Raw genomic sequence first — 27,801 nt, forward strand, 5'->3', positions numbered from 1 at the left:
GGGTTGTAGTAGGGAATTTGTATAGCTGCCACGTTCAGCCTTCCTTCTTGCAATGGTCATCATTGTTACTCGAATTTGAGAGAAGAATAAAGTGACATTTGGGTATCTAGAGGGTTTTGTGGCCAACGCTGCGCAGTCTAAACTCTCAAGCCACGGGAACCTTCTCTGTCTGGCTGATGATGTACCAAGCGTGAATCACACCGGGGATCCAGCCCAAGATGCAGAGTGCGATGTTGATGAAGAGGTCGGCGGCGCAACCGCGCTTCATGGCGACGGGGAGGAAGGGGATCCATATTGCGAGGAAGTAGAGGAGGACTGTTGACTATGATCGTTAGCGCGGGTTTTGAAGAGATTGGGGAAGGGTACGTACTGTGGACGATGGCATCGTGCGAGTGTGATTATTGCGCGCTGATGTGCAAGGCTACCTTCTTTCTCGTGGAGATATTCTCGTAGTTGTAGTACACTCAGGAACTGAAGGGTGTGGCTGTAAACTGTGGCTGGACGAAACAAGTGGGCGAACCGCTCATGTCTTTAACTGTTCCCTCTGTCCCTGCTACCAACTCGAAGCAGCTTACGATGCAGATAAGGACCGAATGCAGGGCGTCGGCACATTTTCTCTCCGTTTAATTCGCCAACAACGCCGTAATAACCGTGAACCAAGATTGGTTTCTGGAGTATGCAGCGAATAAGACAATCATGCGCCACAGTGACGATGCATGTTGTGGCGCAGGTATCAGCAGAGAGGCCGTGCATCGTGGTGTTGAGGCTAGATTGGGTGACGGGCTTCCGAAATGTGCCGGTAGCCGTGATAGCCGCGTATGCAGGGCAGGGTAGTTCAGCTTTTCGATCACGTTACTAAACCATGAAAATCGCGACAATTTGTTAGGGCGGGTTCTATCTCTTTACACATACTGTCGACATGTGAATTGCAGTAAAAGTGACTCGGTCGCCGAATACCGCACTCAGGGTAGGACATTTGTGTTTAGACGCACCGTTCGCGATGTTTCTGTAACGGTGCTGTTAACATTTCAAAATCATGCTCAAGACTCTTATGTGGCGGTGTGTAGGATAGGATAGCCACTCAACATACGAGTGTCATTCTTGGTGCGCATCAACTCGAAGAGGACGTGGCGGTATGTATGACAAGGCGAACTGTATGTGGTTAGGTAGCGAGATCGAATCTTCAGCGGCTATGGCGTAGATAAGAGAAGTTTGGGTCTGTCTGGTAGTGCTCTGGATCTTACTTAGCAGGCTATATGACGACTGACGTATTGGACTTGATGACTTGTGCGGGTTGAACGACTCCATAAGACTGGAGACATTGACGATAATATGTTCTTTTCCATGTTCTCCTTCTGTAATATGTGTGACAAGACGCATTAACTGTGGCTTCGAATAGATTCTGACATCCAACATACCATGATCCACTAAACACAACTGAATAAGCTGTCGTCAGCCCAAGCGAATGGTCCTTCTTCTCCTCAAGCGAAAACAAAGCGGCCAAGGTATTACATTAGCAAGGGGGCCCTTGTTTTCGAGTGAGTGGAAGGAACAATATTTTATCACCATATGTCCAACTCGTTCGTAATAATGCTCTTTCTCATGAACGATCATGACAAAGATATTATCAGTGAAATAACCAGATGAGGGCTTTTCGCATCTGCCCAAAACTATGCCCAACAGATTACCTTGTTGGAAGTCTGGCGCGTAGCTTTGCTGTGTAGCAGATATTTTGTTGTGCTGCTGGTACAATGAAAACAGCGGAATTCGGAGAGATTTCTCATCGTCTTGGAATGTTGCAAAATACCCGGAGTAATTTCCATTACATCGATGTGCTTCACTCAAGGAGACCCAGCGGTTTGTCTCGTCGGGGGAGTGCTGGATGTCAATAGGTATCGTCCATGCCTCAATGTGGATGAATTTGTTAGAGGAACCAGGTATGCCCATGTCTAGCGAGACGTCGCTTTGCTCATCCATGTCTAAGAGTGATCCATCATGGGCTTCTATGAAGACCTTTAATGGTCTTTCATCTTCGAGTTTGAGCCCTTTCCTACATGGTTCAGTTTCATAATTGATGGGCACCGTCCATCCAGCCCAACTCCACGTAGGGAACAGGGGACGCCTGGTACCTAATGCTGTATTGCACCAGGAGAGTCCAGCAGCGAAAGCCTCGCTCTTGGTACATTTTGGCAGGTCTGAATATCCTTTCCATCCGTCTGGCTTCGATGGCATGATAGGAATACCCAAGTATTCACGAACGGGAAACCTTTTTCTCCTGAAGCTATGAAACACTCCTTCGAACGCGCGTATAGCATCGGAGCTGTCAGATAGTTCTCTCCCGCAGAAATCAGCCAGACGAGAGCAGATCTTCGAGGAACTATCGTCTCTGTAATCGGACTGGTCGTCGAAAATACCTGTCCGCCATTCGCTGGGATTATCGATTGTCTCAAAAGCAAGGCCAGTCCGGCACTCATAGTACATTTGCTGCTCTGTAAAAACGATACGTCGGGTCGAAAAAAAGCTCTCCTGATAGGTCCATGCCCGACGCATCCATTTAGAGGCCTTGATGAGCGTCCGCGGGTCGGGTAGAGTTGATACAAGGCATGTCCCTCCAATCCAGGCATTTGCTTGAGGAGTTCTCGGGGTAGCGCTAACACCAGGTAGGCCGTAGTATGGATCATGGCCTGCTGCAGCGACTATAGTAACGAACGCGTTTCGATATATGAGGTCCATTTGCTGTATCTGGATTTGTTTCTCAACATCGTTTTCTTGGTCAATGCAATATCTGTCGATCCAAATATATCGAAGACCCAGCTCTTTGCTGACTTTCAAGGCATCTTCGATAGTGCGTGGCAGGATCGTGGGAAGTGTTTTTTGAACACACCGATCGTCGCCAGACCTGCTCGTGCCCCACACATAGCTGAGTGCAGAATACTCGTACGTCGGCAATGCTGGCACGATCCGTCGCTGTTCGCAGTCTATCAATTTCAACTCTTTTAGACTCGAAGCGGATGATCCAATTTGGGTGCACTGCTCTGTGTGCTCTCTACCACAATGCTGTATCCAACCTCGAATGATGTCGAAGTTGACCGAGACTGCATCGATAGATTGCGCCCGCAGCGAGTGGACGAGAGGAGCTGTCCTTGACGCGCTTGAGAATGCAATGAAGCCGCAGGACGCTCCATCTTTGAGCGTATGCTTCGCCAACATATATTCGTACTCAGGACCGAGCCAAAACTTGTCTCGGGTTACAGCTAGCACTGTTCCATCTTTGATATGGTAGGGATCAGGAGGCTCCATGCAGTACAGAGCGTAGTTCCTGATTTGAGCGCTACCCTGTATCCTCACCGCATGGAAAAGGCGACATAGTGAGCACGACGACCGCTCAGCTTCTACCCCGAGTTCTCCGAGAGTCATCAGCTTTTTCATGTGCTGTCTCTTCAAATCGACGAAAAGGCTCTCGAAATCAATGGACGAACATCTGGAACAAAGGCTGCTCGATTCTTGAGACATCGTTTCGTCACGTGTTTTGGGTGTGCTTCCATGGCTCTGATCGGTGGCATCCGATGGGCCCACCGATCTTTTTCGCTTCCTTGAGGGATCCTCAGATGCACTTGGAGCTTGTGCTCGCTCCATGTCGTGGTGGGACCTCTGGGAAATGATTGGGATGGTGAGAGGTGCGGGGCAGAAGTGCTCTCGAGGCTGCTGCCTGCTGGATACCTGCTGCGCCTGCCAGCTGATAAGCGAAGTTTAGGTAAGCACATGCACGCTGCAGTCAGTGGCTTGCTTGGGCAACTGCTGTGATTACTAGTACGATTACTTCTACAGTTACTTCTACAATGGTTTCTACATCATACTCTTACAATAAGTTGTCTCTATATCAACTGCAGTCCAGCAATCAGCTCATCAGACACTGTAGCATGAATAGCGTGGGTTCGCAAATTCGCACTTGCTAGATGAGTCACTTGTCTAAACAGGCAGTCGCGGTACTTCCGCGACTCAGTCATAAAAGATGCGATGGCAGCAGTTCGGACTCTTCAACAGCGAAGTCTGGAACGAGACGGGCATGCGATACAAGTATATCGAGCCGAGGTTGACAATGCGGTGAGTGCATCGATGCAAACTCTAGCCAGTCAGGTAGCAACATCAAAACTTCGAAACTTCGGCGACGATGACGTACGTAACCACATGTGAACGGTGAGGCTCTGTCATAACAAGATGGAACAAGGATGAACGCTGTGCGACAGGAAATGACAACGGGAACTAAAAAAGGACACGATGAGCGGTGTGGTTGGTTGGTGAGAAGCGGTGACGAACTTGACAAAACATTAGGCATACAGGCAAAATGGTGAACAGGGATATCTCGGCTTCGAATTTGTGATCTATTCTAGTCGATAGCCGCGCCTTACAAACAAGGTCATTGTCGCCTGGGGGGATGGAAAATATTTTGAACTATCCTAGGTGTTGTCGTGGGCGAGATGAGGTGGAAGGGGGGTATGATTGTAGGGGTTGTGTTGATTGAGTAGTGAAACTAAATGGGCTGAGCGGGATGGGGGGTTGTAGTGGAACGCTAAAAATGCCGGTACTAACGTGTTTATCTCTTCTTGTAAGACAGTGACACAGACGAAGAGGAAGGAGATGGGCTATATAGTAATAACATAAGACATTCGGCATCATCGTGTCGCATTATCATGAAGAAGGGGATTTGACGGACCATAAAAAAGCAAAGACAAATTTGTTGGAATCAGGGAAGATGGAAAAGGAACGCTGGAATCATAACAGACAAACAAACAAACAAACTTTGCGGTTCCCCGGCTATTGGGGTTGCGCGGCTCCGTCTTTTACCATTCGCTTCCGAAAGGCTTTGGCTTTGCTCGCTTGGTTCTTGCTCGCTTGTGCATCCAGATGACTTGCGGCGGTGAAGGCTTCGACGACGGCCATGGCGTTGGCCTCTTCTTCCTCGTTGAATGTGATGAGGTCGAGGAACTGGCGGAGGACAATGGAGCCGAGCTTGGCGTGGGCCTGCTCGACGTAGTCGGTGTTGACGGTGTCGGCGGATGTGCGCGCGAGGACGCTCCAGCCATCGGGCTTGAGGGATGCTTGTCGTGCTAGCAGGCGCTCACTTGACGCCAGCAGGATGAATGCCCTTATTACCGCTTCTTTGTTTGTGATGTTGTTCTCGGGTGATACGTCGAGAACCTCTAGGAAATCGTCGAGGGATGCGGTACCGATGAATGTGTGGCGGTGCTTGTACTCCAAGTCCCGCTCTTGCTGGATAGCCGAGGTGGGCCCGGTCTTCTTTGGCAGCTTCTTGGGGGTGGACGGGTGGAGGGAGCGGGTGGTCGGGCTGTGGTGGCGGGGGTTCTGGTCCTGCGCGTTGGCGGCTTTGATGGGGAGGCCGAGGGAGATGCGGCGCTGGTGGGTGTTGGCGGGGCGCTGCGGCTTGGATGTGTTGGCCTGGAGTTGGAGCAGGCCTTCGTTGGTCTTGGCTCGGAGGGGGAGGGACCGCGATGCCCGTTGCGCACTGGCGAGTCGTGATTCGATGGTGGGGGTGGAGGGTGTGCGGAGGTGGGAGGGGCGGCGCTTGGTGACGGATACAGCTTCCTCGCTGTCGCCTTTGAGGGACGGCGACTTGGCGAGGTCGTCGTAGGCAAAGTAGTCGGGCGGGCCGTCTTCCTTTATTCGATCCAGCGAGTAGAGGAGCGGCTCTTCGAAGAGGGTGGCGTCGGTGGAGAGGCCGAGGGCATCGGCTGGGTCAATGGCTCTTGTGCGTGGGCTGGCGCGGGGACTGGCAAACTTCAGGCCGTTGACCTCCGGCGGCATGACCCAGTGCTGGACGCCCTGCTGTTGGCGCATCTCGTGCTTGAGCTTGCCCTCGAGGGCGCTCTCCGTGTCGCTCGCCATGGAGAAGCGGCGCGAAGGTGATCGTGAAGGCGTGCCGGGCTGTTGTTGTGTGTCGTACCCCGCATTGCGCAGAGCGTTGAGGATGGAGCTGTCCCCGCGGTCGAGGTAGAGGAGGCCGGTTCTCCACATGGTCGTGGTCGTCGATGAGGGTTCCTGCTGTGTACGAGTAGCCGACGCAACAGTCACCCTCTAGAGTCTTGTCGGACGCGGACAGGGAGGCGCGATGTGCCGCTGCCCTAGCTTTAGTACTTGTTGACAGCATGCGGGTGATCGAGCTGGCCGGCGCTAGCACCCGCTTCACCGCCATTTTTCTCAATTTGGGAGTCCGGTTGAAAAGTCTGTCGCTGCCGTGCCTCTTGCCCCGACGCGGTCTAATGCATGCATCACGATGCAGCAAGCCTTTTTTCACGTCGCACTGCCCAATCACTTTCTTCCTGTCATCGACTTTCGTTGGGCGCTGATTTGCTGTGCAGCCTCAAACATTCCTACACCCTGTACCTGCATCCGATCAGCAGGTTTGAGTGTAGCGTACGTACCCCCAACCATCCCGTATCATCCCGGCAACGGACGAAAGCGTCGAGATCGTGTCCTGCGCGGCTGGCGTGATCGCGAAGCATTCGACGGCATGACGTGGTAGTGGAGTCGGCGTGCTAGCTCCACTCCCGCAAGGCTGAGTATATATCTCCAGAGCGCGGCATGGTCGAGATAGCCGCGGGTGGCATGCACGTTTTGCTGCACTGCCTGCAGCTGCCAGCGCAAAGGGTACTGTCGGCCGTCGGAGTGTGTTCGGACGTGTTGAGGTTCAACAGAAGGCGGGGCGGGGTAAACCGCGACGCTAACATCACGTTTGATCAACATTTCATGTTTCAAGGCGGATATCGGAGCGGAGAGAAGACGACCGAAGTCAGCAGAAGGTCCAGTCACGCGTGCAGCGAGGAGGGATGAGGGTGTGAACGCAGCGCATGTGCAGCCCGTGTGATAAGAAGAGGCTGTCTGCTATCCAACCTCCCACCACATGGGGGCTACATGCTGCACATGAGAGTACATCCTGCACATGGGCAGAGCAGCTGGTGAACGGTACCAGGTTTTTCAGTGCAGTGTGCCAAAATCTGCTGTTGGTGCTGTGGACCCAATCACTACTGGCGGGCTTCGCGCGATAAGACGACACGCACCGCACAACACCATCACTGTTCTCGGCCCTGGCTAGTGTACCTAACAATAAACCTTCTGGATTGTCTTCTGGCCTGTCCTGTTCGTCTCACAGGACTCGACCCCGCAGTGACACAGCTTCGGTTCGCTCGCTTCATGGCCAGCAGTTCGACACCCTGGCACTCCCACCGTGAGGGTGCCACTATGAGGACGCCGCCATGAGGGTGCTGACAGCGCTCTCTGCACCAGCGATCAAAACACGTCCCTCTCCACTCCACCAATGCACGCAAACCCACCTCCCCACGCCCTCACCGAATCGCATGGTGACGCGTGCCATGCGTGGAGCTCACTTGGCCCTACGTGGAGTCTCGTTTGGTGAAGGCACACCGCTCGGCGATACTACGACTCCGCTTCTCACGCGTGACGTGTTGTTTATGCGCGTCGAGTGGGCAACAACACAGAGCTTTCTTTTCCACGCTTCGCAATCACCACAACACTTAAGCAGCGGACGTCTGCCAGTAAAGCGTTTGGAGGGCGTCTGGGTCGAACTGACTTTGGTGTCATTCCCATGGTTTGGGAGGGCGTTGTGCAGTGTGGAAGCCATGCAGCGTCAACGGCCCGCACCCGCTAGCGAGCCATGTTTTCTTGGCGTAAACAAAGCTGGACCGCCGAGGAGCGCCCTCCGCAGCCGAATTATTATGAGGCCATTGGCACGCCGTAGATAGTTTGCAACCGTGTTCACAAACCCAATTGCCCTCTGCACAAAGCAAAAATTGATCTCCGCCGCACCCCACCTACACCGCCCCGCTGCCGTTCGCTCCATCTCGAGTCAGTGGAGCTGATGTTTTCTTGCACTGCCTCGCCCGACGACCTCCGCCGGTAGCAATTTCAGCTTCAATCTCCCCACGCAACGATCCCATAGCACCCAGACTCGTCGCCCTCGTGGGCCTACCCAACCATGGACGACGGTCCTCCACCTCCGCCGCCTCCGCATGGCGCAAACCCAAAGACTACAGGCGGCAGCCATGCACCTCCCGACCCCGGCCCAAGCGGCGGCCTGCCACCGGGCAACTACGACATCTTCATCATACCGCCGCACTCTTCAGGAGGCGGCTTCATATATCTTCCTAGCATGGGCGTACAGCAGAACAGCTTCATCGCGGGTGTGCTCAGCACCATCGCGAGCATCGTGCTGTGGAAGGCCGCCGAGCCTTACATGAAGCAATACTTCCTCATAGTCCGACATGGAGTGACGACTGGCGGCAATGGCGTCATACTGCTGGCGGTCTTGATGTTGGTTGCCGGGTGGGCAGTTGGTCAGACACAAGCAGGGGGTCGTTTTAGCAGTGGCGGAGGGGGCTATGGCCGTGGTGGAGCGGGAGCTGGAGCTGGCACACATACACCAGGCGGAAGCTCAAGCTATCAACGAGCGCCTCCACCACCGCCTCCAAACGGCGGCTTCCCCGGCAGTCCTCCACCCCACGGCGGATGGGGTGGATACCGTCAATACGGGGCTGGCTCGCCGCCACCACCACCTCAAGACGACGAACCTTCCTTCGACGAAGAGGCCGAGCGTGCCGAAGAAGAGCGGAAACAAGCAGAGGAAAAGGAGAAGCGGCGGAAAGAGAAGGAGGAGAAGAAACGGAAAGAAGAAGAAGAGCGCAAACAGAAGGAGGAAGAGCGCAAGAAAGCTGAGGAAGCCAAGAAGAAGCAGGAAGAGGAAGAAGCCGAACGCAAGCGCGCCGAAGAGGCAGAGGAGAAGAAGAAACAGGAAGAGGAGCTTAGGAAGAAACAAGAGGCGGATCTCAAGAAGAAGCTTAAGAAGGAGCTCAAGGAGGCTGAGGAGGCTAAGCGGAGAGAGGAAGAAGAAGAGCGCAAGCGTGCTGAAGAGGCCAAACGACAGGCCGAAGAAGAGGCTCGACGGCAGCGTGAAGCTGAAGAGCAGAGGCTAGCCGAAGAAGAGAGGAAGAAGCGTGAGGCCGAAGCTCAGAGGCTGGCTGAGGAGGAGAAGAAACGACAAGAAGAAGCTGAGCGTCAACGCATCGCAGAAGAGGAACGCAAGGCCGAAGAAGAGCGCAAACTTGCCGAAGAGGCTCGGATACGCGCTGAAGAGGAAAAGAAGAAGAAAGACGAAGAGGACCGCAGACGTGCCTGGGAAGAACTCAAGCGTGCCGAAGAAGCCCGACAGAAGAAGGAGGCTGAAGAAAAGGCCAAAGCAGAGGCAGCCAAAGCCGCCAAAGCCAAAGCTGAAAAGGAGAAGTGGGAGCAGATGCGCAAGCGTGAGCGCGAGCAACGCGAACGTGAAGCCCGCGAGCGCCTCGCCAAAGAGAAAGCCCGCAAGGCACAAGAAGCCATTGAGAAGGAGAAGGCCGAACGAGAGGCTCGTGAGGCTGAGGTGCGTGCAGCAGTCGAGAAGGAGATACGCGAGAAGCTCGAAGCCGAACAACGCGCCAAAGCCGCTGAGGAGGCCGCCAGAAAGGCTGAAGCAGAGAAGATTGCAGCCGAAGAGGCAGCCGCCAAAGCGAAGGCAGAAGCGGAGGCTGCTCTTGCGAAAGCGAAGACAGATGCTGAGCGTGCCGAACGCCTCAAAGCAGCTCGTGAGCGAGCTCAAAAGGATCGCGAAGCCCGCGAAGCAAAACTCAAAGCAGAAGCCGAACGCATCAAGGCCGAAGCCGCTACCGCAGCAGCCACAGCTGCAGTTCCTGACCTCACTGCCCGTCGCTCAACTACGTATGGTAACGTGGGTGGAGGTGAACGTCTCGATCCATATGCTGGAGCAAGGAGTACACCACCACCTGCTGCGTCCGTCACTTCCACACATTCTTCTCCTATCAAAGCCACCGTCACACCCAAGAAACCCTACGAACGACCAACCGCCGCATCCTACCTCGGCTCCGAGTCCGACGCCGCATCCTTCGTTCCACCCCGTACTGCCACGGGACCTGCCCGCAGCACAGCCACACGCTCTCATGTCTCAAGCGCATACTCTGAGTCTTCCTACGCACCTTCACAGTCTACAACTCGCACATCGCCGCCTGCATCGAGAAGTGGACCGTACGCAACAGCCGATCCGAACAAGATTGTTATCAAAGCGGTGTATCTGTTCAATGATCTCTTTCCTAAGCCCGTTGCGCAGTTGGTCAGTAATGTGGGCAAGGTCACCGATGGCTTGATTCTCAAGATACAGTCTGAGGGTTTGTTCATCGATGACGATGTTAGGGGTATTCCGCAGCGCGAGTGGGATGTTAAGGCTTGGACGTTGAAGATGGTTGAGGTAAGTCGTCTCTCCACACCCTCCCTACTTCCACACCTTTTCTCGTCATTTGATATATGGTATACATACTAACATATATCACAGACGGGAAAACAACCCACCAAAAACCTACACATACTCCGCGCCTCTGTCCGCGATGCCGACGGCAAGAAATACGTCTTCCTTATTGACGAGACCGAGAGCTGGAAACTGGCGCTTGGATTACAGCGTCTGAGGAAGGGAAGTCAGGTAAGAAGTTTGCAGAGCGCGCAGATGGCGCCGAATGAGATGGCGAGGGTGTTGAATGCTGTGCCGCCTATTGCTCTGTAGATCATCAATCATGAGCAGTGGGGCGGAAAGAGGTAGGGGAGAGTGTTGATACGATGGCATGGTACAGTAGTATGGGTGGTGGATTTGGATACCCACTTTCGTTCCGCATAAAGCATCAGCGGTGGAGTTGTTGTTGTTGTTTGTTTAGCAACGCATTGTTACGAGCGCATCTTTGTACTCTTCTTTCTTTCGTTGTATATGCATCTTTGGTGGAGAGGAAAGGAAAGGAAAAGAGATGAGAGAAGTATATATCACAACTACATATTGGCGCTGGGAGGTGGTGGGGAGGTGTGGTAAATAGGTTTTTTGGGTGTATGTAGGATGGTGAAATGGATACATGGCATGTGATGTGATTTTGAGATTTGTATTTGCGTGTGTGTGTATTGTCGCGATCTCTATTCACTTCCATGCCATGAATGGGGAATGTCTCGTTAGTGTTGGGCCTTGGCTTGGACATCGCGAGTTTGTGCCCAGGTGAAAGTTTGAATTTCGATACAAAGAATCTGGACATTGTGTATCCATTGTTTGGAAATTAGGGCGTCTGGTCCCTGACCATCCACTGCTAAAACTCGAGTGGCAGCGGGATCTAAACCAGTTGTGTATCCGTGCACGACCCTGAACCGTTGAAGCTCCTTCCGTCATCCCTGAACTCCACACGTTTGCTGCAGCCCAACGTCATCAGTCCACCAACCCACCTACCCACCATCTCAACTACCCTCAATCCAGATCCAGTCGCAATAATCATATTGCATGCGCACAATGTCATCCGACTACGGATCGGACATCGACTCCGACGTCGCAGATGTCGTCGACGAGATTGTTTCGTCGCAGCAAGCTCCCCCTTCTTCGGCGCAAGTGCCACGACCTGCGCTAAAGCCACTCAATACGAACACTCCCCTCACACCACCGTCATCCTATGAAAAATCAAACGAAATCACCCTTCAGCAATGGCACCAAGCTGCCTCAACGCCGCCGCCTTCGGCCTCGTCATCGGACGCCGAACCGTACCGCCTGACGTTTGGCAAACATGAGGGCAAGACGCTTGCGGAGATACCAACGTCGTATGTTACGTGGTTGATTAGGAATCCGATTTCGAGTAGGCCGATGGAGTTGATATATGCGTTGGAAGAGTGGCAGGAGGAGAAGAAGAATGGGAGGAAGGCGGCATCGCAATCGCAAGCATCGCAGGTGTCGATGTCGTCGCAACCGCAAGCCACATCTTCGAAGATGCCGCTCTCCCCGCCGTCCTCTCAAGCCTACCAGGCCCCTCCTCCATCGTCACAACCTGTGCTATCGAGCTCGCATGTCTCTAGATACACAAATCCTCCTTCGCCTTCTCGCTCGCCGTCACCACCACCTAGCACACAACAGTCATATCCTCCCTCGTCACAGGCCATGCCACCACAGCTTGCGCCGTCGCAAACGTATCCTCCTCCCTCGTCACAGCCCACGGCGCCTCAAGAACCGACTGGTGCACCCCTATACGTCCTCCCTTTCGGCGATTACAAAGGCAAGACTCTGCTTGAGGTACCAGAGGACTACCTCTACTATCTTGGTGCGAGCGAAGACAAGTTGGCTACTTTACCTGGTTTGTCTGATGCGCTCGGCTTGATGCAGAAGGGTCTACCTCCAGTCGCTATGGAGCCTATGGCGCCGAGTCGGGCTTCCTCACAAGCTCTACCACCGCCATCATCTGCACCTGGCCCGTATTTGGCACATGAACCGCCTGCTTCTAGCCAGGTTTCTATGACGAATCAACCACAGCAGGTTTCGCCACCACCTTCGACTGCGCCTAGCCATTATTCCCTCTGCAAAGACGACATCCCGAGTAGTTCGCAACCTTCCGCACCGCAGCTCTCTGCCTCGCAACCGACCCCACAACCTTCCTCTTCGCAACCCCCACCCCGTCGCGAACCATACCGTTTCGACTTCGGCAAGCACGAAGGCAAAACCATCGCCGAAGTCCCTCCCGATTACATGGCCTTCTTAAAAAGCAAGGGTTTCACTGAAACAAACGAGACACTGGCTGCAGGAGTCGCAGAGTACGAACGCCACCACCCACCCATCGGGACGCCGCGCAAGGGAGAATACAGATTCACGTTCGGCAAGCATGAAGGAAAGACTGTGGCACAAGTACCTCAGACCTACATTTGGTTTATCAAGAACAAAACGACGATTATGAAGGATAAGCCAGAGGTGGGCGCTGCGATTCGGCAGTTTGAGCGGACTCAGAAACGGACGGAGACGAAGGCTCAAAATCGTGGTCGTCGGAGGGCCTGGTCTCCGATGTGCTCATGTTGTGATTGAGCGCCCATTGCAAGAATGCCTTGCTCCTCGTCCACAGGAACAATACCCAGGCGAATCACGGTCTCCAGTACTGCTGTGAGTAGTAAACGTCATTGCGGGCGCTTCCAGAAGAACGGTAAACCCAAGCTCGCGCTTGAGGTCAATTCGAAACGCATACACAATCTGGTAGATCACAACATCTTCTGGCTTGTATCTTGTCTGTCATGTTTCCGAACACGACCAGGCAGTGCGCATTCGAGGGTTCGGGTGGCTCCTCCACGCTGGTTCAGGGCGGCACGTCAAAGCGATGAACCACCAGGCCATGTCTAGTCCGCGGACGGCCTATGCTACAACCTTACTGCGCTGCAGACTGATACGACTAGAGTACGACACTGTTGCATCATGTCACGCCTCGCTGCTATTGTCGTGCGACACGTCCCCTTGTCAGCCATGATTGGGTCCATCACATGTCTGCTCCCGTGGGTGTGCACTAGTCCCACTAATTGCGATGCGCATATCACTGGCATCAGGCCGGATTACTTTCGTTCAACAAGCACGTACGCACGTCACGATTCTTGCCCACGCTAGGAGCTCTTGTACCCAGGGCAAACCTATGTCGCTGACACTCTACAACACTCGTCTCAGCTTTCCGATTGCCAAATCCTTCCGTGACCCCACGAGCCGACCCTTGGAAGAACTTTTTTCTTGTAGATAGAACTTTACACTGTGCAGATAGTTTATTTGGTCCTTGATATGATGCCTGTGGACTGGATGGATGTCACAATTGTCGTTTGTCATCTTAACAAATTCATCAACGACAGTTGTGACGTCCGCTCACTAGTCAAGCATCACGTCTGGGACCAAACCAGTGCCCAGTCGAAGATTGTATAACGATTACATGTATTTTGTATCATGGGTTTTGTATGTAGGGTTGGGATCAGCAAAGTGCGTGTTGCTCGTACCAACAAATAGTCCATGTTGTGGCCTTCATGCATTGGAAAGGCATACGATCTTTGTCTGATACGCGTCAAACAGCGCCTTCTGCCATTGGCCGCGTCGTCCAGCGAGTGCGAGCATCCGGATAAAAGGCTGGGCTGACGCTATAGGTCGCAAGGTGATGCGACAGGTTGCTCAGCCACAGCCACTGGCGCGGGGGCGTCTAATCTCCAGCCTTGCGATTCAACACCCCAGATAAAACCAGCGTCCGCCACCTCTAAGTCCATAGCGTCCGCTCTTGACTTTTATTCTCGGTATAAATCCCATATCATGGCTTCTGGTCACGGGACAACGAGGGCACTTGAGTCAGACATAGCCCGACACAACACAAGCGGAGAGCCTACAGTTCCAGAATGCATTACTGGTTCCCCCACGATCAAATTTGCGCGCTTCAAGAACGCGACATTAGAGCTTTTCCAGGCGCCGATAGAATCTACTGATTACATCGCTTTCTCGCACGTCTGGGGCGAGTGGGCCTGGTGTTCCATTGAAGGCATACCGTACGAGGTGAAAGCATCAGAAGAGAAAGCACGGTTTATCGCAAACGATCTCCCCACCTTGGTGGGTGACGATGCCTTTTGGATGGACACGTTGACTGTCGATCAGCGAAATCCAGCTGAAGTCTCGGAAATCGTGGATGCCATTCCCGATATCTTCAGGATGGCAAGAAAGACAATTGCGGTCAGGGAATCCGATGGATTGTATGACTGCTGCATCGCTGCTGTTGCTGGGTTCGAAAACGCCCACGAGTTCACTGAAAAGTTACTGGATCATAGTAGGGGGCATAGTGACGACCTTTGCGCAGAGTCGTACCTCCAGAGATTGTGGACACTGCAAGAGTGTTTACTTTCTCATACGATAGAATTTGTGGTTGGAAGTAACAGTATGTCACGCTGTTTGCTTGTTGCTCGTGGTTAACCAAAGCTCAGACCAACCCAAGAAGCTCGCGGCGCGGGAACAGGCTCGCGACGCTATGTATACGACTTTCGTGATGTCTCTTTGGGTTCTAGCCTGCTCCTTCTGCGATATTCAGAGCGTCCCCGCGTTCATTGAATTCGTCAAGGCTTATGTCAATGGCGGCACCGTTGTTAATCCATACAGCGCAAAGCGTCGCCGAGATGAAGACATACACTCGCGTGGCTTCGTACAGATTAATCGATCATCTCACAGATCCGCTACCATGCCTCGGGACTACATATTCGCGACGATGCCTTCTTTTCCATGGTATACATATCCGAAGAAAGATGCTTTGTCGATGTCATTTGGGGAGATCTATTCAGATCTTTATCAGCAAGCTGAACGATGTGGGCATGCCTTTACATGCAGGTTCACTTGTTCGATGCTCGATCCCACATGCACAGATCCCTTGGATGATTGGCGACCAAGCGAACATCTTCCAAGTCCGACGACTCTTGGCGATTTCCTCAAACTAATGGGACAACGCGTGCCCGAAGCTTCAAATGCTTCTTCACCGCATGTGCACATTACATCGACTGTACAAATCGAGGAATTAGAGCATGAAAGCTCGCCGGACGTTCTCATCACCCGGCTAGAAGTAAGTTTCAAACATTTCAGAGGACAGTGGATGGGGTCTGAAATAGGTGGTGAGCTTTCAAAATTCAGGAATTATCCTAATCATCGATGGACGCTCAATCACGCTGATGCCGCGAGGTGCGGTTGGGTTCCCATTAACCCAGAGTGTGCAACACAAGTGTTTGACGATGGTGATCATACTCGGACGAGAACCGATCCCGGACTAGAATTCGAGGAAGGCGAGTGTGTAGTGGATGTCAGTAGCCTAGACGAGACAGAGCAAGAGGCCCGCCTGAATGAGGCTGGCGAGTATGTACCACTCTTTGCGCAGGCCAGGAAGATTCTCAACCGCATGTGGAGCGCATATATATCGCATAGCAATAGAGGAGTCCAGGATGTAGCGTGGGATCACTTCAAGCAACAGATGCAAGGTCTATGGTCGACACCACTGCTACATACCATACTCCTCCTCGCTGGAATGGTTAATTGCCGCGTTCCCTTATCCTCCACAGCATGGGTCAACAAGCTCTTCGTCCCCGTCTACATCCACCACGGCGAAGACCTCATTTCCATTGGTCTCTTGGCAAAGCACGCACGCCGGCCCAAACATCAAAGACAAGACCCTCTTCTTCTGCTATGCGTCGGCCAACACCTCCCGTCCGCCGACGGGAAAGCTTTTGGACAGGACTTGTTTCTTGTAGACCCGGAAACCAAGGTGCCGGTTGGCTTGGCCCCTGACATGATCAATGAAGGAATCTCTTTTGAGGCATCCGTAAGAGTCGCACTTTCTTTGTATAATGGCTGCTGTACAGATTTAGGAGGAAACAACATGTCCTTCACTCCCCGTCTGCTCTCTGATGAGCCGTCTGTTCCTAGAGAGGCTTGTGTTGCGAATCCCCATTAGGCTTTGGAGTGTGGTTGCCGATGACGGGATTGTGTATAGCTGTCGAATAAAACTGAAAAACTCAGAGATACTCTCCTCTGTGTACGATGTGCGGTAGAAAGTCCCGATTAACTCCGATGAATCCAGAGTACTTTAGCGCGCTCTTGAACGCCCTCTGTCAGGGGTTTCTCTACACCCCAACCATTCACTGTCATTCCGGAGAAAACATGTTCCGAGCAACTAACTACTCGCGACCGCTCCACGACCGCTTGCTCATACGCCTTTTCCACTTCCTCTCTCCCCCACCCTGCAGCCACAATGTCTACATTCAGTCATACCCCAGAACACGAGCGTTTTGCCATGCGTTGGAGCGCGTACGACTCGTCAGTTCCGGGCCCTCTAGCAAACAGTATGTACACGCGCTATACTTACCATTCATACTACCCTTGCTGACTATGCACTCAGAGATGACCGTTGAGAAACACCGCAAGTTCGCGAACCCCACATCCGACTTGGCTAGTGGTTCGCTTTACGAAAAGCGCCCTGTCAAGTCGGAAGCCGCCGAGAAGCTCAAGGCGCAGAAGGCAGACTACGAGGCCGCGATCGCGCAGAACAACCGGATCTTCGAGTCTATGCTTGACTTCTTCATCAACGACTACCGGACCAGGATCGCCGACATGAAGAAGGAGTCCCGTACTAAGCTCGAGAACACCGTCAAGAAATACGAAACCAATCTCAACGACGAAAAGAAAAACTACGATGCTACGCTCAAAGGCATGAAGACGGGCTACGAGACCAGGATCGCGGAGATGGAGAAAGAGTCCCAGACAAAGCTCGAGAACGTCACCAAGAATCACGATCGCCAGCTCAGGGAAAAGGAAAAACTTCAAGAGATTGAGATCGAACGCGTGAGGGACTTCATCAAGCATGATGTCGTCGAGATAAAGAAGAAATCCGAGACCAAGCTCAACCACCTCACCGAGAACTACGACGCCAAGATTGCTCACCTGGAGAACGAATCGAAGTCCAAGCTCGAGAAAACCATCAAGCACTACGAGACCAAGCTCAACGACGAGAAGAACCACTGCGACTGGCTGCTCAAAGAAATGAGGGAGGGCCATGAGACTATAATCACTGAGATCAAGAAGGAACACGCGCTCGAGTCTGAAGCCGCGCAGGAGGACTACGAGGCCGACCTCGACAGGCTCAATCAGAGCTCTGCGATTCTGCAACGTGTTTTCGCCGACCAGAGCTTGGAACTTGCAGCGCTCAAGGAGACAAAGACCAAGGAAGCTGACTTCCTCAGCAAGTCTGCCCAGCCAGATGCGGAAGCAAAAGATGCAGGTCTGCTCGCTGACAAGAAGCCGGATACCAATGACAAGAAGCCCGAGATCGACGCCCTCAAAGGCACTATCGACGCCCTCAAGGACACCGTCAGTATACAAATGGTAGCCGCAGAAGATCTCCGCGAGACTGTCAAGGACCTCCGAGAGCGCAATGCAAAGCTCGAAGCAGAGCTTCAGAAGAAGTAGGGTGAGACCCGACAGCTCGGCGCTGACACTCTCATGACAACTGGGTAACCCTGGAGATTCTCCATGTAGCCACAAGATGTTTGTAGAATATGAAAATGCTGTAACTACCTAGGTAGCCTCAACCTCTTTTGACGACACCGTGAATCACGTCAGATCTGATGTACAACGTGGAGGTATTAAGCCGACGCCTAGAGGTAAAGACGCTGCGAAAATTGGTAAATTGCCCAAGACATCGACGGAACTTACGGATGTGGTGCAAGTGCATGTAGCTTGACGTATAGAGTCGGCAGTGACACCTGGTCTTACACATCAGTAGCTAGTATATACGGGCCATCTCTTCCTCGTCTGCCGCATAACAGTACTGTAACAGAAGCATCTCTCAAAGTACGCTAAAATCTCAGAAGTGAAGGTGAAAGAGAGTTAGTTAGCTCCTCGCTTGATCCGCTCCGCACTTTCAGATCCCAACCTTTTCTACGTCCGTAAGGTTCTTCCTACACCGCTGCGGTTCGCAATTTCCTCCGCGTCACAAAGCCACCAGAGCATCCTACCACGTCGTGCGACCGCACCACACTTACTATATCGCTATCTCGGCTGCGCATCTTTGAGATCTCAGACGAGGTTTCCACAATCACAGTGACCCCCGACACAACCCACTACTTCACCGTCGCCAACCGCCTACAATGGCCACGATGAACACCACACCTTTACTCAACACGCGTGCCCCCGCTTTCAACGCCATTGCTGCTCGTGTACAAGGCGCGGACGCGGACGATGAGGACATTCTCGAGCGGGATCAAGAGACGGACGATGAGGCGAGCGGCGACGAGGCCATCGGCGAATCTGATGAGCGCGATGTTGAAGACATGAGCGATGACCACGACTCATCAATACCGAGCGTCAAGACCCCAGTAGAATCCCTAAACTTGGAAGACACAGCGTTCACACAGGACGTACTGAACCCGGAAGACTTGCCCGCCTTTGGTAAGTCATTATACTAGAGTTCCTGTCCTTCGCACGCAAATTGCATGATCACTGACAGCTTTGACTTAGGTGACGACTTAGATACCGCCAAATGGACGAAGCTCGCGCTCTGGCAAGAAGGCGGATATGAGGGTATGCTGAAAGTACTACTCAAGGACGAGATCGCGGCTCATTGTCACGACTCTGCTACAATATCAAACGCCGATGAGCAGTGCATCCTCGCTCCGGCGCGCATGATGGTCGCTTCTATGGATAAGGACATTCTCAAGGCCGTCATACGCAGTAATCTGGCTCTCCAAGCGAAGAGCAACAGTGTCATCAAGGACCGCTTGGACGACTTGTATGCTGAAGCCAAAGACAAACCATCAATCTACTACCAGCTCTTCGTCGACGACAACGGTATTCTCCTACGCCACACGAACTCATCACGATCCTGGACACCATGGAAGGATACGTCAATGCTACAAACCATACCCTCGCGAACGAGATCGACAACGTCAAGGAACCGCACATCGATCTGCTCAGGAACAGAGAAAGACAGCACATACCGCGAGTTCCAGTCTGCCGCCAGGGTCAAGGAAATCACCCGCCTGATCGAGAAAGTACGAGCGCGACTAAGCGGCTTACCACCTCAGCACCGCAACAAGCCATTGAAGCATCCACTCGTTCACGTTGGATATTCAAACCGCTCCCAAGCCCGCCTCAAGAAACACGCCAGCCACTCTCACTCTAACCCCGCCATGAACCTCGCCGAAGCAATCGCTGCCGTACTCTTCGCAAACAACACTCTTCCCAAACTATACAAGATGACCCAGTACATCATCTACATCTGCCACACCGCCTCACACGCATCTCTTTCCGAGATCGTATTAACCCGCCTCGCCGAAGGCTACATGGGAAACGGAGGCGGCTTCAGCCACTATCCCGCAGCCCGAAGCGCCAACTCTGCGCTCAAGACTTCGGAGCAGGAATGGGATAACTGTGCTCAGTATGTGATTGAGCGGTCGCCGCTGAGGGAGAACCTAAAGAGCGATATCGAGAGGTTGAAGAAGAAGCTTGCGGATGCGAGGGAAAGGAAGTCGAGTCTGCTCATGAAGTCCGCCAACCATGCGTTGCTCGCGAGGGTGAGGGAAATGAATGAGAGGAGGAAGGCTGGGCGGTCGGAAGAGGATCCAGAGATACACCAGAAGGCTGCGGACATCATTGCAGAGTTTGGTAAACGGCATCCGATCCCGGAGGACGAGGCAAGTATCTGAACATTCGAGATTGTATGGGTGGTGGAACTGAGAGCGTGGAAACAAAAGCGATGATTTGAGCCTTTCGCTTACTAACACAGCGATGGAACGACAGTTGTGTAGTGTAGATGAATAAAAGATCCCGAATCAATTGACGGTGCTATGGTTTCGGACAGTGTCGAAAGTGACACGTTAACCTAATCAAAAAGGACACCCTAGAGCCTACGTAGACGTTAGAGTAACTACTTTGTGAGTTTTTATCTTACTGTAGTCTATAGAATTATTTAGCATTATTTATCTACAAAGTAGTAAGGTGCCTACGTTGACGTTAGGTTACCCACTTTGCAGGTTTTATCTTGATGTAGTCTGCAGACCTGTTCATATTTTTCATGTATTAAGTGGTGAGATGAATGTAAGTAGAAAGAATTTGATGTACCATCATGGGTAATGCGGGTGAAGTGAATGAAGAGGAGATATTCTTGCATTGGTATTGAGTACATCTAGTCGTCTCGTCGTCCATGTTCCTTCCTTATCCCACCTATTTCCATCCATCCCACCCCTTCCTTATTTACCATACCATACAATCCATGTACATCCGACATATATTTTGTTCCCTTGAGCCATCCGCCCTGGTCTATCTAGATATACAGTGAGCGCGTTTTGGTGTCGTCGGTATGCGTAAAGTACATGCCCATCCATCTCACCTCCCCCAGTTGTTGCCCAACCAACCCAAAAACTCCAAAGAATGCAAGCCGAAGCCATACCAAAAAGCCAGATTCCCATGAATCAAAAGAGAAAGCGCGTCAGATTCGTAAAAGCTGCTGCTAAGATGTTCTGCAGGTATGATACACATCATTATCGCGCAAACAACAGCACTTTTTGTGGTATGTATACTTTTGGCGTAGCTTCGCAACAATATCAGACAACGTCAAAAACATGACATAGCAGGTTTAACGCTTCCTGGGGTTCGTCGGCTTCTTCTTCGACGGTGTCTTCTGCGCGTCACCCTCAATGTACTTGAGGAGATCCTCGATCTTGCGCTGGTCGACGCGACCACTTCCAGTGCGCTGGCTACCGGCGGCGGCAGCGGCATCACTAGCGGAAGGAGTGGCGGCAGCAGGTCGAAGGGGGTTGCGGCCGGGGAGCTGCATGCGGCGGATACGCGTCTTGGCGAGGTCGTTGAGCTGCTTGGCTTGGGACACAGCGCTGTGGGTGAGCTGTTCGAGCCAGCTCTCAGCTTCCTTGGTGTTGCGGTCATCTGCTCCGAGCACCTCCTTGAAGATGTTGTAAGACTCGCGCATGCGGTTGACACCACCGCGCATGTCCTTGTCGAGAGCCAGAGCTTGAGCGGTCTGGAACAGCAGAGTAGCGGTGTTGATCGAGTTCTTGCCGCAGACCTCCTCGCAGACGGCTAGCGAGGCCTCGAACCAGAGTCGCGACTCGTGGTACATCTTCGCGGCCTGCAGCATGACGGCGGCGTTGTTGAGGGTTGTGATCGAGTCGGGGTGGTCGGGGCCGTAGAGGATCTTCCACAGCTCGAGCGCGTGACGGACGTAGATCAGAGCGGCTGTGGTGTTACCCGAGCCATGCTCGAACAGACCGACGTTGAGGTAGGCAAGCACAGTCTCCGAGTGGTCGACACCAAGAGTTCGCTCGGACACGATGATGGCTTTGTGTGCGAGCTCAAGAGCCGAGACCTTGTCGTCAAGGCTGTAGAGCAGGTTCGACAGGGTGTGGTAAGCCTTAGCTACCTCAGGGTGCAGCACACCGTAGATCTGCTCGTGCAGCTGGAGAGACTCTAGGAGCAGTTCTTGGCCAAGCTCCTTCTGGTCTTGGGCAATGGACATGCGGCCTGCCTCAAGTGCCTCCTCAGCCAACAAGCTCTTTGGTGAAGCCTCCTTGATGACAGGGACGATGTTCAGAATGTCGTCCGCATGGAAGGTTTGTGGAGCAAGAGGAACAGTGGGGCTAGCCGTTCGGGCTGGCGGCGTGCTGATGGACTTGTTCTTCTTCTTCTTTGAAGATGTGGAGTGGCCGTTGGTCTGCGGCGCAGCGGGCTTCTCAGCCGGCTGGCTGGCGGCAAAGGTCTCCTTGGTGAAGGCGTACGACTTGCACTCCAGCTGGAGACCAAGCTTGAGGGAGACCTCACGGAGCATCTGCATCTCCTTGCCAGACTCGATCCACGACTGACCGAGGTCGTAGCGGAATCGTAGGGCAACCTGAGCAACGACCTCCTTCTTGAGGGCCTCAGGTGTGAGCTTCTCGAAGCTAAAGTCATCCTCGGGGTACATCTTCTTGAGGCTGCTGTCGCACTCAGCCACAGGCTTAGCGCTAACATCGGCGCCGAGCAAGCAGTTGAGTAGGTGAGCGGCTGCGGGTGCTGCGAAAGGCGCGGACACGTTGCGTAGCTTGGAGTTGGCAAAGTGCTTGAAACCACGTGCGATCATCTCCTGGATGATGAGACGCTTCAAGGCCTGAAGCCTTGGGTCAGGCTTGTCAGCCAGCTCAGCGAGCTTTCCGAGGTAGCGCATGTTCACACCCCGCTTGTGCAGGAGGTTGCTCAGGGACTGGCCGTCCATTGGGAAACCGACTTCGCCCTCCTTGAGCTCCTGGACCATGCGGGGGATGACCTCCGCAGTAAGATGTTCGCAAGCAGCGCGGACCTCAGCCTCGTCCTGAGCCCACTCCTTCTTGTCCTCCTCTGATTGCGGGTTCTGGCCCGAGAAGACATCAGGGTTGAGCGCGAAGGAGAATCCGGAAATGTCGACGCGCTCCTGCTCAGGATCTTCGGTCTCAGGCTTCTTCTCGGCGTCGGCGGTCTCCTTCTTTGCAACCTTGGCAGCCTTCTCCGCGGCCTTCCTCTCCGCCTTGGAGATTTTCTTGGCCTTGGGCATCTTCTCCTTCTCTTCATCAGAGTCCTCCTCTTCCGAAGAAGACTCCTCCTCAGATGACTCCTCTTCCGAAGATTCCTCTTCAGATGAGCTCTCTTCGGCCTTGGCTTCCTTCGCAGGGGCTTCGTCCTTCTTTGTGGTCTTCTTGGCCATCTGCTCCTTGACGTACTCGCGGAGCTTGACCCTGCCGTATGACTCTACGAGCTCAGGGCGGAGTGTTGTCATGCGGTGGGGGTAGTCCTTATCAGTCGCCTCCTTCTCACCCTCCTTGCTGGGCTCGGTCCAGTGTGCCTCTATCCAAGCAACGTCGAGAGGTGTGAGGCGGTAGAGGTCCAGAGCGTACCGCCTACCGTCGGTGCCGATCAGACCCTTAGTCTCAACACTTCCCTCAAGCTCGTGACGGACATTGTCCTTGTCCCATACGGGATGCTTCTTGACGCGCAGCGCCTTGGAGAGCTGCTCGAACAACGGGACGAACGACTTGTCATCGGCGACAATCTCCTTGCCCTCAACCGCACCGTAATCGATCTGGTGCTCGCCGGGGTCGCGCTGCTTGAAGATTCCGGGCACTATGCTCTGGCCAACAATGCGCTTTCCTTGGTAGTCGACGACGACGGTTCCAGAGGTGAAGAGGTTGTTGATGTCGAGGTTGTTGACAGCGCGGACACCGAAAACGTCCTTGCCTACAGCCACGCGCGCAGCCTCATCACCACCCTCAGCGCCGAATGTGCCGACGCCATCAGCGCCGAAGGAGTAGAAGATGTTGTTGTATACGAAGATCTGCGCGTCCTTGGCCTCGGTAGGGTTGAGAGGCGCAATCTCGCCCCGTGCTACCAGCATAGCACCGCGGGTCGCAGCGTCGTTGTAGTCGGCAAACAGCTTCGATGTGAGGCGCTCGCGGAAGACACGGTCGTGGACAGCCTCCTTGGGCATCTCCCTCGTCGACTGGAACTCTTCATTCCAGTCGCGGAGGGTCTCGGTGTTCTCAACACCCGAAATCAGGTAGCTCTCCTGTGTCCGCGCGAGATCCGGCTGGTGTGGGGTGAGGGACGACGTGGGTGCGGGCACCAACCATGGGTTGGCAGGAATGGCGTTGGAGAGCTGGAAGATGGTAAGCAGCTCCTTCTTCGCATTGTGCTCCAGCAATTCCTGGAACGAAGTGCGGAAAGATGGCGACAGGTCCTCAAGGAGGGTGAGGAGCGAGTGTGCCTGCTTGTCTTTTGGTGGCTGGCGCGGGAAGGGGTCGAAACTGGCATTCGACGACTTGTTGACGTAGAAGCCGGAGACGTGAGCTGTGATGTGGTGTTGCTCGTTCTCGTTGGTCGTGACTACCAGATACAGCAGGTGGCCCTTGGATCGGAGGTGGTATGGCGGGGGATTCCAGGGCGATACGGCGATGGATTTGATCGTCTTGGGCGCGGCTTCCTCGGTGGGCGGCAGCAGGTTCTTGATGTTGCCCGATGCCTTGAAGTCGTAGTCTGCCAATGGCGACTGCTCCGGGCCGTCCTGCTTGGGCTTGGAGATCTGCTCGTGGCCAACGGTGTCGTGCAGTGACAGTCCAGCCATGATGCCGTGCAGCGCATCGGTACGGTCACCGGCAGCGCCGATGAGCTCGCGGACGCGGACCACATGTAACCGCGCCTCCTTCTCTGTGTATGGGTCCTCCACCAGGGTGAGTACCGAATCGGCCTTCAGTCCCTCGACTTCAGAGAGTTCGACGTAATCGTTGATGCGCTTGCCGTCGTGCTCCAGGTGGAAGCACGAGTACTGGAACGTGTGGGGCGTCTCGATGATGCTCTGACGGAGGTCTTGCACCTGCTCGGCCGTTGAGATCTGGAGTCGTGAGTTTGTCGTCCATATTTTCTTTTCTAACTCTCAATACGCACCGTTATCGGCATCTCGAACGGCTCGTGTGGGAGCTTGATGGTGACCTGGAAGATGTCTAGATAAATTGTTAGATATATTGAATACCTGGAAAGTCAATTGACATACTGTCTGGCTGCTGGCCAGCGCCATCTTCCTCTGTGCCCTCATTCTGCCCCTCGGTGGTGACGTCTTTGCTGGGCGTCTTCTCGACCTCTGCGTTGCCATTGATGTTAGCCATGGGGTGCAAACAGAATTATTGCGCCTGGGAATAAATTTCCATCACGGTCGTGTGCGGGCGGGAAGCTCACCAGACTTGGAAGCGTCATTGGTACTAGCGGCCATGATGGCGGGCTGTGGATATGTCGAGAAACACTACGACGCCGGGAAAGAACGACTGGGGAAAGAGGGAATCGGTCTAGGGAAGGAAGGAGATATACAGGAATGGCGCATTAATGTACAATGACATGCGGCGAGTGATGGGGAGAGAGGTGACTCTCCGGTCATGTCTCCAGAATATTTTTCTTGAGGGCGCCGGGATGGTCCGCTAAGCTCGCTCTCCACTTCCGAGGCCACAGGCATGTCATCGGGAAAACGGCCCCCATGCACCGGGGTCAGCAATATCGCGTGAATTTTGGAGTACATGAGTTGCCATGTCCTACACGCCGTGTCTGTCTTCACGCCGGTTATCGATATGGTGATTGACGCGAGTTCCACCATGCTGTCACCACGGTCGCTCCTGCCGTTCGCACTTGGCACTCGCACTTGGCCCCTGCGGCAAATTATCGCAACACCAGCGTAACAAGGCCGCGGTACCTCCTTTGGCGTCCCTCTCCTCCAATCTCGTCCCGTCCATCTCAATCATCTCTCCTTTCACGCGTCTGTCTCTCGTTTAACTCTCATTCATTCCTTTCCTAGTCCATTCCACGTCTGTTGAACCTCTGGCTGCGCCTACGTTTGACACGTGTAACATTGGAAAGCACGCGACACCAACGTGACTTGGAACGCGCCAGCGCAATAATGTTAATGCTACGACATATCACGCGCGCTCATGCCGCGTTGACACGACAACCTTTCGCGTATCGGTCTCAGCAGGCTGGTCCGGTACTGCAAAGAACAAGGTTATGCCAGCCCTCTTTGGCGCGCGCTTTGAGTGGCCAATCCGGTCCTCCGACTCCTGGCAACGATGCGCCAAACCCCATTGACGACGCTGCAGAGCGTTTGGAGGAAGAGGAAGAGCAGCAAGAGGAGAAACGCGAGAAAAAGAAGGCAGAATGGAAAAGCACAGCCTGGAAGATGTTTGAGGCTGCTGCTACTACCGGAGCCAGCATCTTCATCCTTGGATGCGTCGGCATTGGTTATACTAAGTACTACAAATGGAACGTGCTTGAAAAGATGGAGAACGCTTTTCGGGAAGGCGATCCTGTATTAGAGCTTGCAGCTACTGGAAAGGAGATGCCGAAAGCAGGTGAGCCTACTCGACTACAAGTCAGCAAGGACCTGGACGGTGACGATAAAGACTATGATCGCTGGATCCCACGTGATGAGCAGGAAAGAATTGACAAGATCGTCTGGGGTGAGACGAAAGGACGCTACCATCTGCTTCTCGGCGAGAAAGGGACTGGGAAGACTTCCATGCTCATCGATGCCATGGATAAGATTAATGGTGAGGGATGTTCGATGATGGAAGCACATGCAGATCTCGAAGTCTTCCGTGTACGGCTAGGTCGCTGTCTCGACTTTGAGTACCACGAGGACAACATTGGATCGCTATTCTCTATCCGTGGGCCTCGCGATGCAGGTGCCATTCTTGACATTGAGCGCGCGTTCAACAAGCTCGAAAAAGTAGCTTTGCGACGACGCGCAACTGTCGGCAGACCGCTCATTCTCATTATCAACTCCGCACATTTGATCCGAGACAATGACGACGGCCGAGACCTGCTCGAACTCATCCAGCAGCGGGCAGAGCAATGGGCAGCCGCCAACCTTGCAACCGTCATCATCAACTCGGACAAGTACTGGGTGTTTGAACGACTAAAGCAGTACGCGACACGCATGGAAGTCCATCAGATCAAGGATCTGAGCAAAGACCGGGCCATGCAAGCCCTGCGCAACTACCGAATGAAGTACTACGGCGAAAAGGTAAAAGACTCCATTCTCGAAGAAGTATACGACAAAGTCGGCGGACGCCTAACCTTCCTCAACCGCGTCGCCAAGTCCGAAGACATGGTCGCAAAATGCAACAGCATCTGCGAAATGGAAAAGATCTGGTTCCTGAACAACTGCGCGATTCTCGGCGAGGAAATGGACGACGATGTCATGGACCAGCAGAAATATGCTGTACGTATACAATATTCTTCGTTGACTTTCTCAGACTAATCCCTACAGTCCACAGCCATGGTCCTAGCCAACGCCCTCTACAAACTCTACCACGACATGGAATCAACCTACGACCCAAAAGAAGGCCACATCCTGCCCTCCTTCCCCCTCCACCGCGCCCGCTTCATCATGACGCGTTCCGACTTCATCCGCCAGCACCACGACCTCTCCATCTTCTCCATCGACTCGCACGCCGTTGTCCGCGCAGACTCCGTACCCATGCAACGCGCCTTCAACGAGATTTGCGCCGAGCCAGGTTTCGAAGATTTCCTGGAAGCGACGCTCGAGCGTATCGGTGCGATTGAGAGTCTCGGCAGGACTAAGGAACTTACGTTCAAGGATCTTTGGGAGGGCGGCAAGTATCGCATTGTGCAGAAGGATAGCAAGGGCAAGGTGCAGGGCGAGGTGGAGATGGAGACTGTGCCTGGGAAGGGGGATGATGATGACGATGATGAGAAGGATGGTTGAATAAGAGGTTCATTGAGATGTTAGGACGACTGGCTATTATACGTTTGAATGTACGATATGGGTATGGGCGGCTGGTTTGAATCTGCGTGGCGCTGGTGTCTACTGGGAAGCCACGATA

The 27,801-nt window shown here is 53.5% G+C and overlaps 7 protein-coding genes across 7 annotated transcripts; 5 read left to right on the forward strand and 2 right to left on the reverse strand.

Moving 5' to 3' along the window:
• Positions 1–4,815: 4,815 nt before the first annotated feature.
• Positions 4,816–6,033, reverse strand: J4E84_010886 (uncharacterized protein; the record flags this gene model as incomplete). Its single annotated transcript, XM_049393441.1, has 1 exon — positions 4,816–6,033. One exon carries the CDS (start codon positions 6,031–6,033, stop codon positions 4,816–4,818), a length of 1,218 nt encoding a protein of 405 aa, XP_049238810.1.
• Positions 6,034–8,011: 1,978 nt separating this feature from the next.
• On the forward strand, positions 8,012–10,636 carry J4E84_010887 (uncharacterized protein; the record flags this gene model as incomplete). The annotated part of the gene is made up of 2 exons (XM_049393442.1): positions 8,012–10,327; positions 10,412–10,636. The coding sequence occupies 2 exons, from the start codon at positions 8,012–8,014 to the stop codon at positions 10,634–10,636; spliced, it is 2,541 nt and encodes an 846-aa protein (XP_049238811.1).
• A 759-nt stretch (positions 10,637–11,395) lies between these two features.
• J4E84_010888 (uncharacterized protein) lies at positions 11,396–12,943 on the forward strand (the record flags this gene model as incomplete). Its single annotated transcript, XM_049393443.1, has 1 exon — positions 11,396–12,943. The coding sequence occupies one exon, from the start codon at positions 11,396–11,398 to the stop codon at positions 12,941–12,943; it is 1,548 nt and encodes a 515-aa protein (XP_049238812.1).
• Positions 12,944–16,694: 3,751 nt separating this feature from the next.
• On the forward strand, positions 16,695–17,866 carry J4E84_010889 (uncharacterized protein; the record flags this gene model as incomplete). Its single annotated transcript, XM_049393444.1, has 2 exons — positions 16,695–16,698; positions 16,800–17,866. 2 exons carry the CDS (start codon positions 16,695–16,697, stop codon positions 17,864–17,866), a joined length of 1,071 nt encoding a protein of 356 aa, XP_049238813.1.
• Positions 17,867–18,546: 680 nt separating this feature from the next.
• Positions 18,547–20,103, forward strand: J4E84_010890 (uncharacterized protein; the record flags this gene model as incomplete). The annotated part of the gene is made up of 2 exons (XM_049393445.1): positions 18,547–18,847; positions 18,917–20,103. The coding sequence occupies 2 exons, from the start codon at positions 18,547–18,549 to the stop codon at positions 20,101–20,103; spliced, it is 1,488 nt and encodes a 495-aa protein (XP_049238814.1).
• Positions 20,104–21,032: 929 nt separating this feature from the next.
• CLU1 (Intracellular distribution of mitochondria) lies at positions 21,033–25,181 on the reverse strand (the record flags this gene model as incomplete). Its single annotated transcript, XM_049393446.1, has 4 exons — positions 21,033–24,806; positions 24,860–24,915; positions 24,966–25,052; positions 25,148–25,181. The coding sequence occupies 4 exons, from the start codon at positions 25,179–25,181 to the stop codon at positions 21,033–21,035; spliced, it is 3,951 nt and encodes a 1,316-aa protein (XP_049238815.1).
• A 675-nt stretch (positions 25,182–25,856) lies between these two features.
• Positions 25,857–27,683, forward strand: J4E84_010892 (uncharacterized protein; the record flags this gene model as incomplete). Its single annotated transcript, XM_049393447.1, has 2 exons — positions 25,857–27,176; positions 27,225–27,683. The coding sequence occupies 2 exons, from the start codon at positions 25,857–25,859 to the stop codon at positions 27,681–27,683; spliced, it is 1,779 nt and encodes a 592-aa protein (XP_049238816.1).
• Between the last annotated feature and the right edge of the window lie 118 nt (positions 27,684–27,801).

This window comes from Alternaria hordeiaustralica (genome assembly GCF_023758085.1).
Source record: "Alternaria hordeiaustralica strain BMP 2776 chromosome Unknown scaffold_49, whole genome shotgun sequence".
NCBI classification, from domain to species: domain Eukaryota; kingdom Fungi; phylum Ascomycota; class Dothideomycetes; order Pleosporales; family Pleosporaceae; genus Alternaria; species Alternaria hordeiaustralica.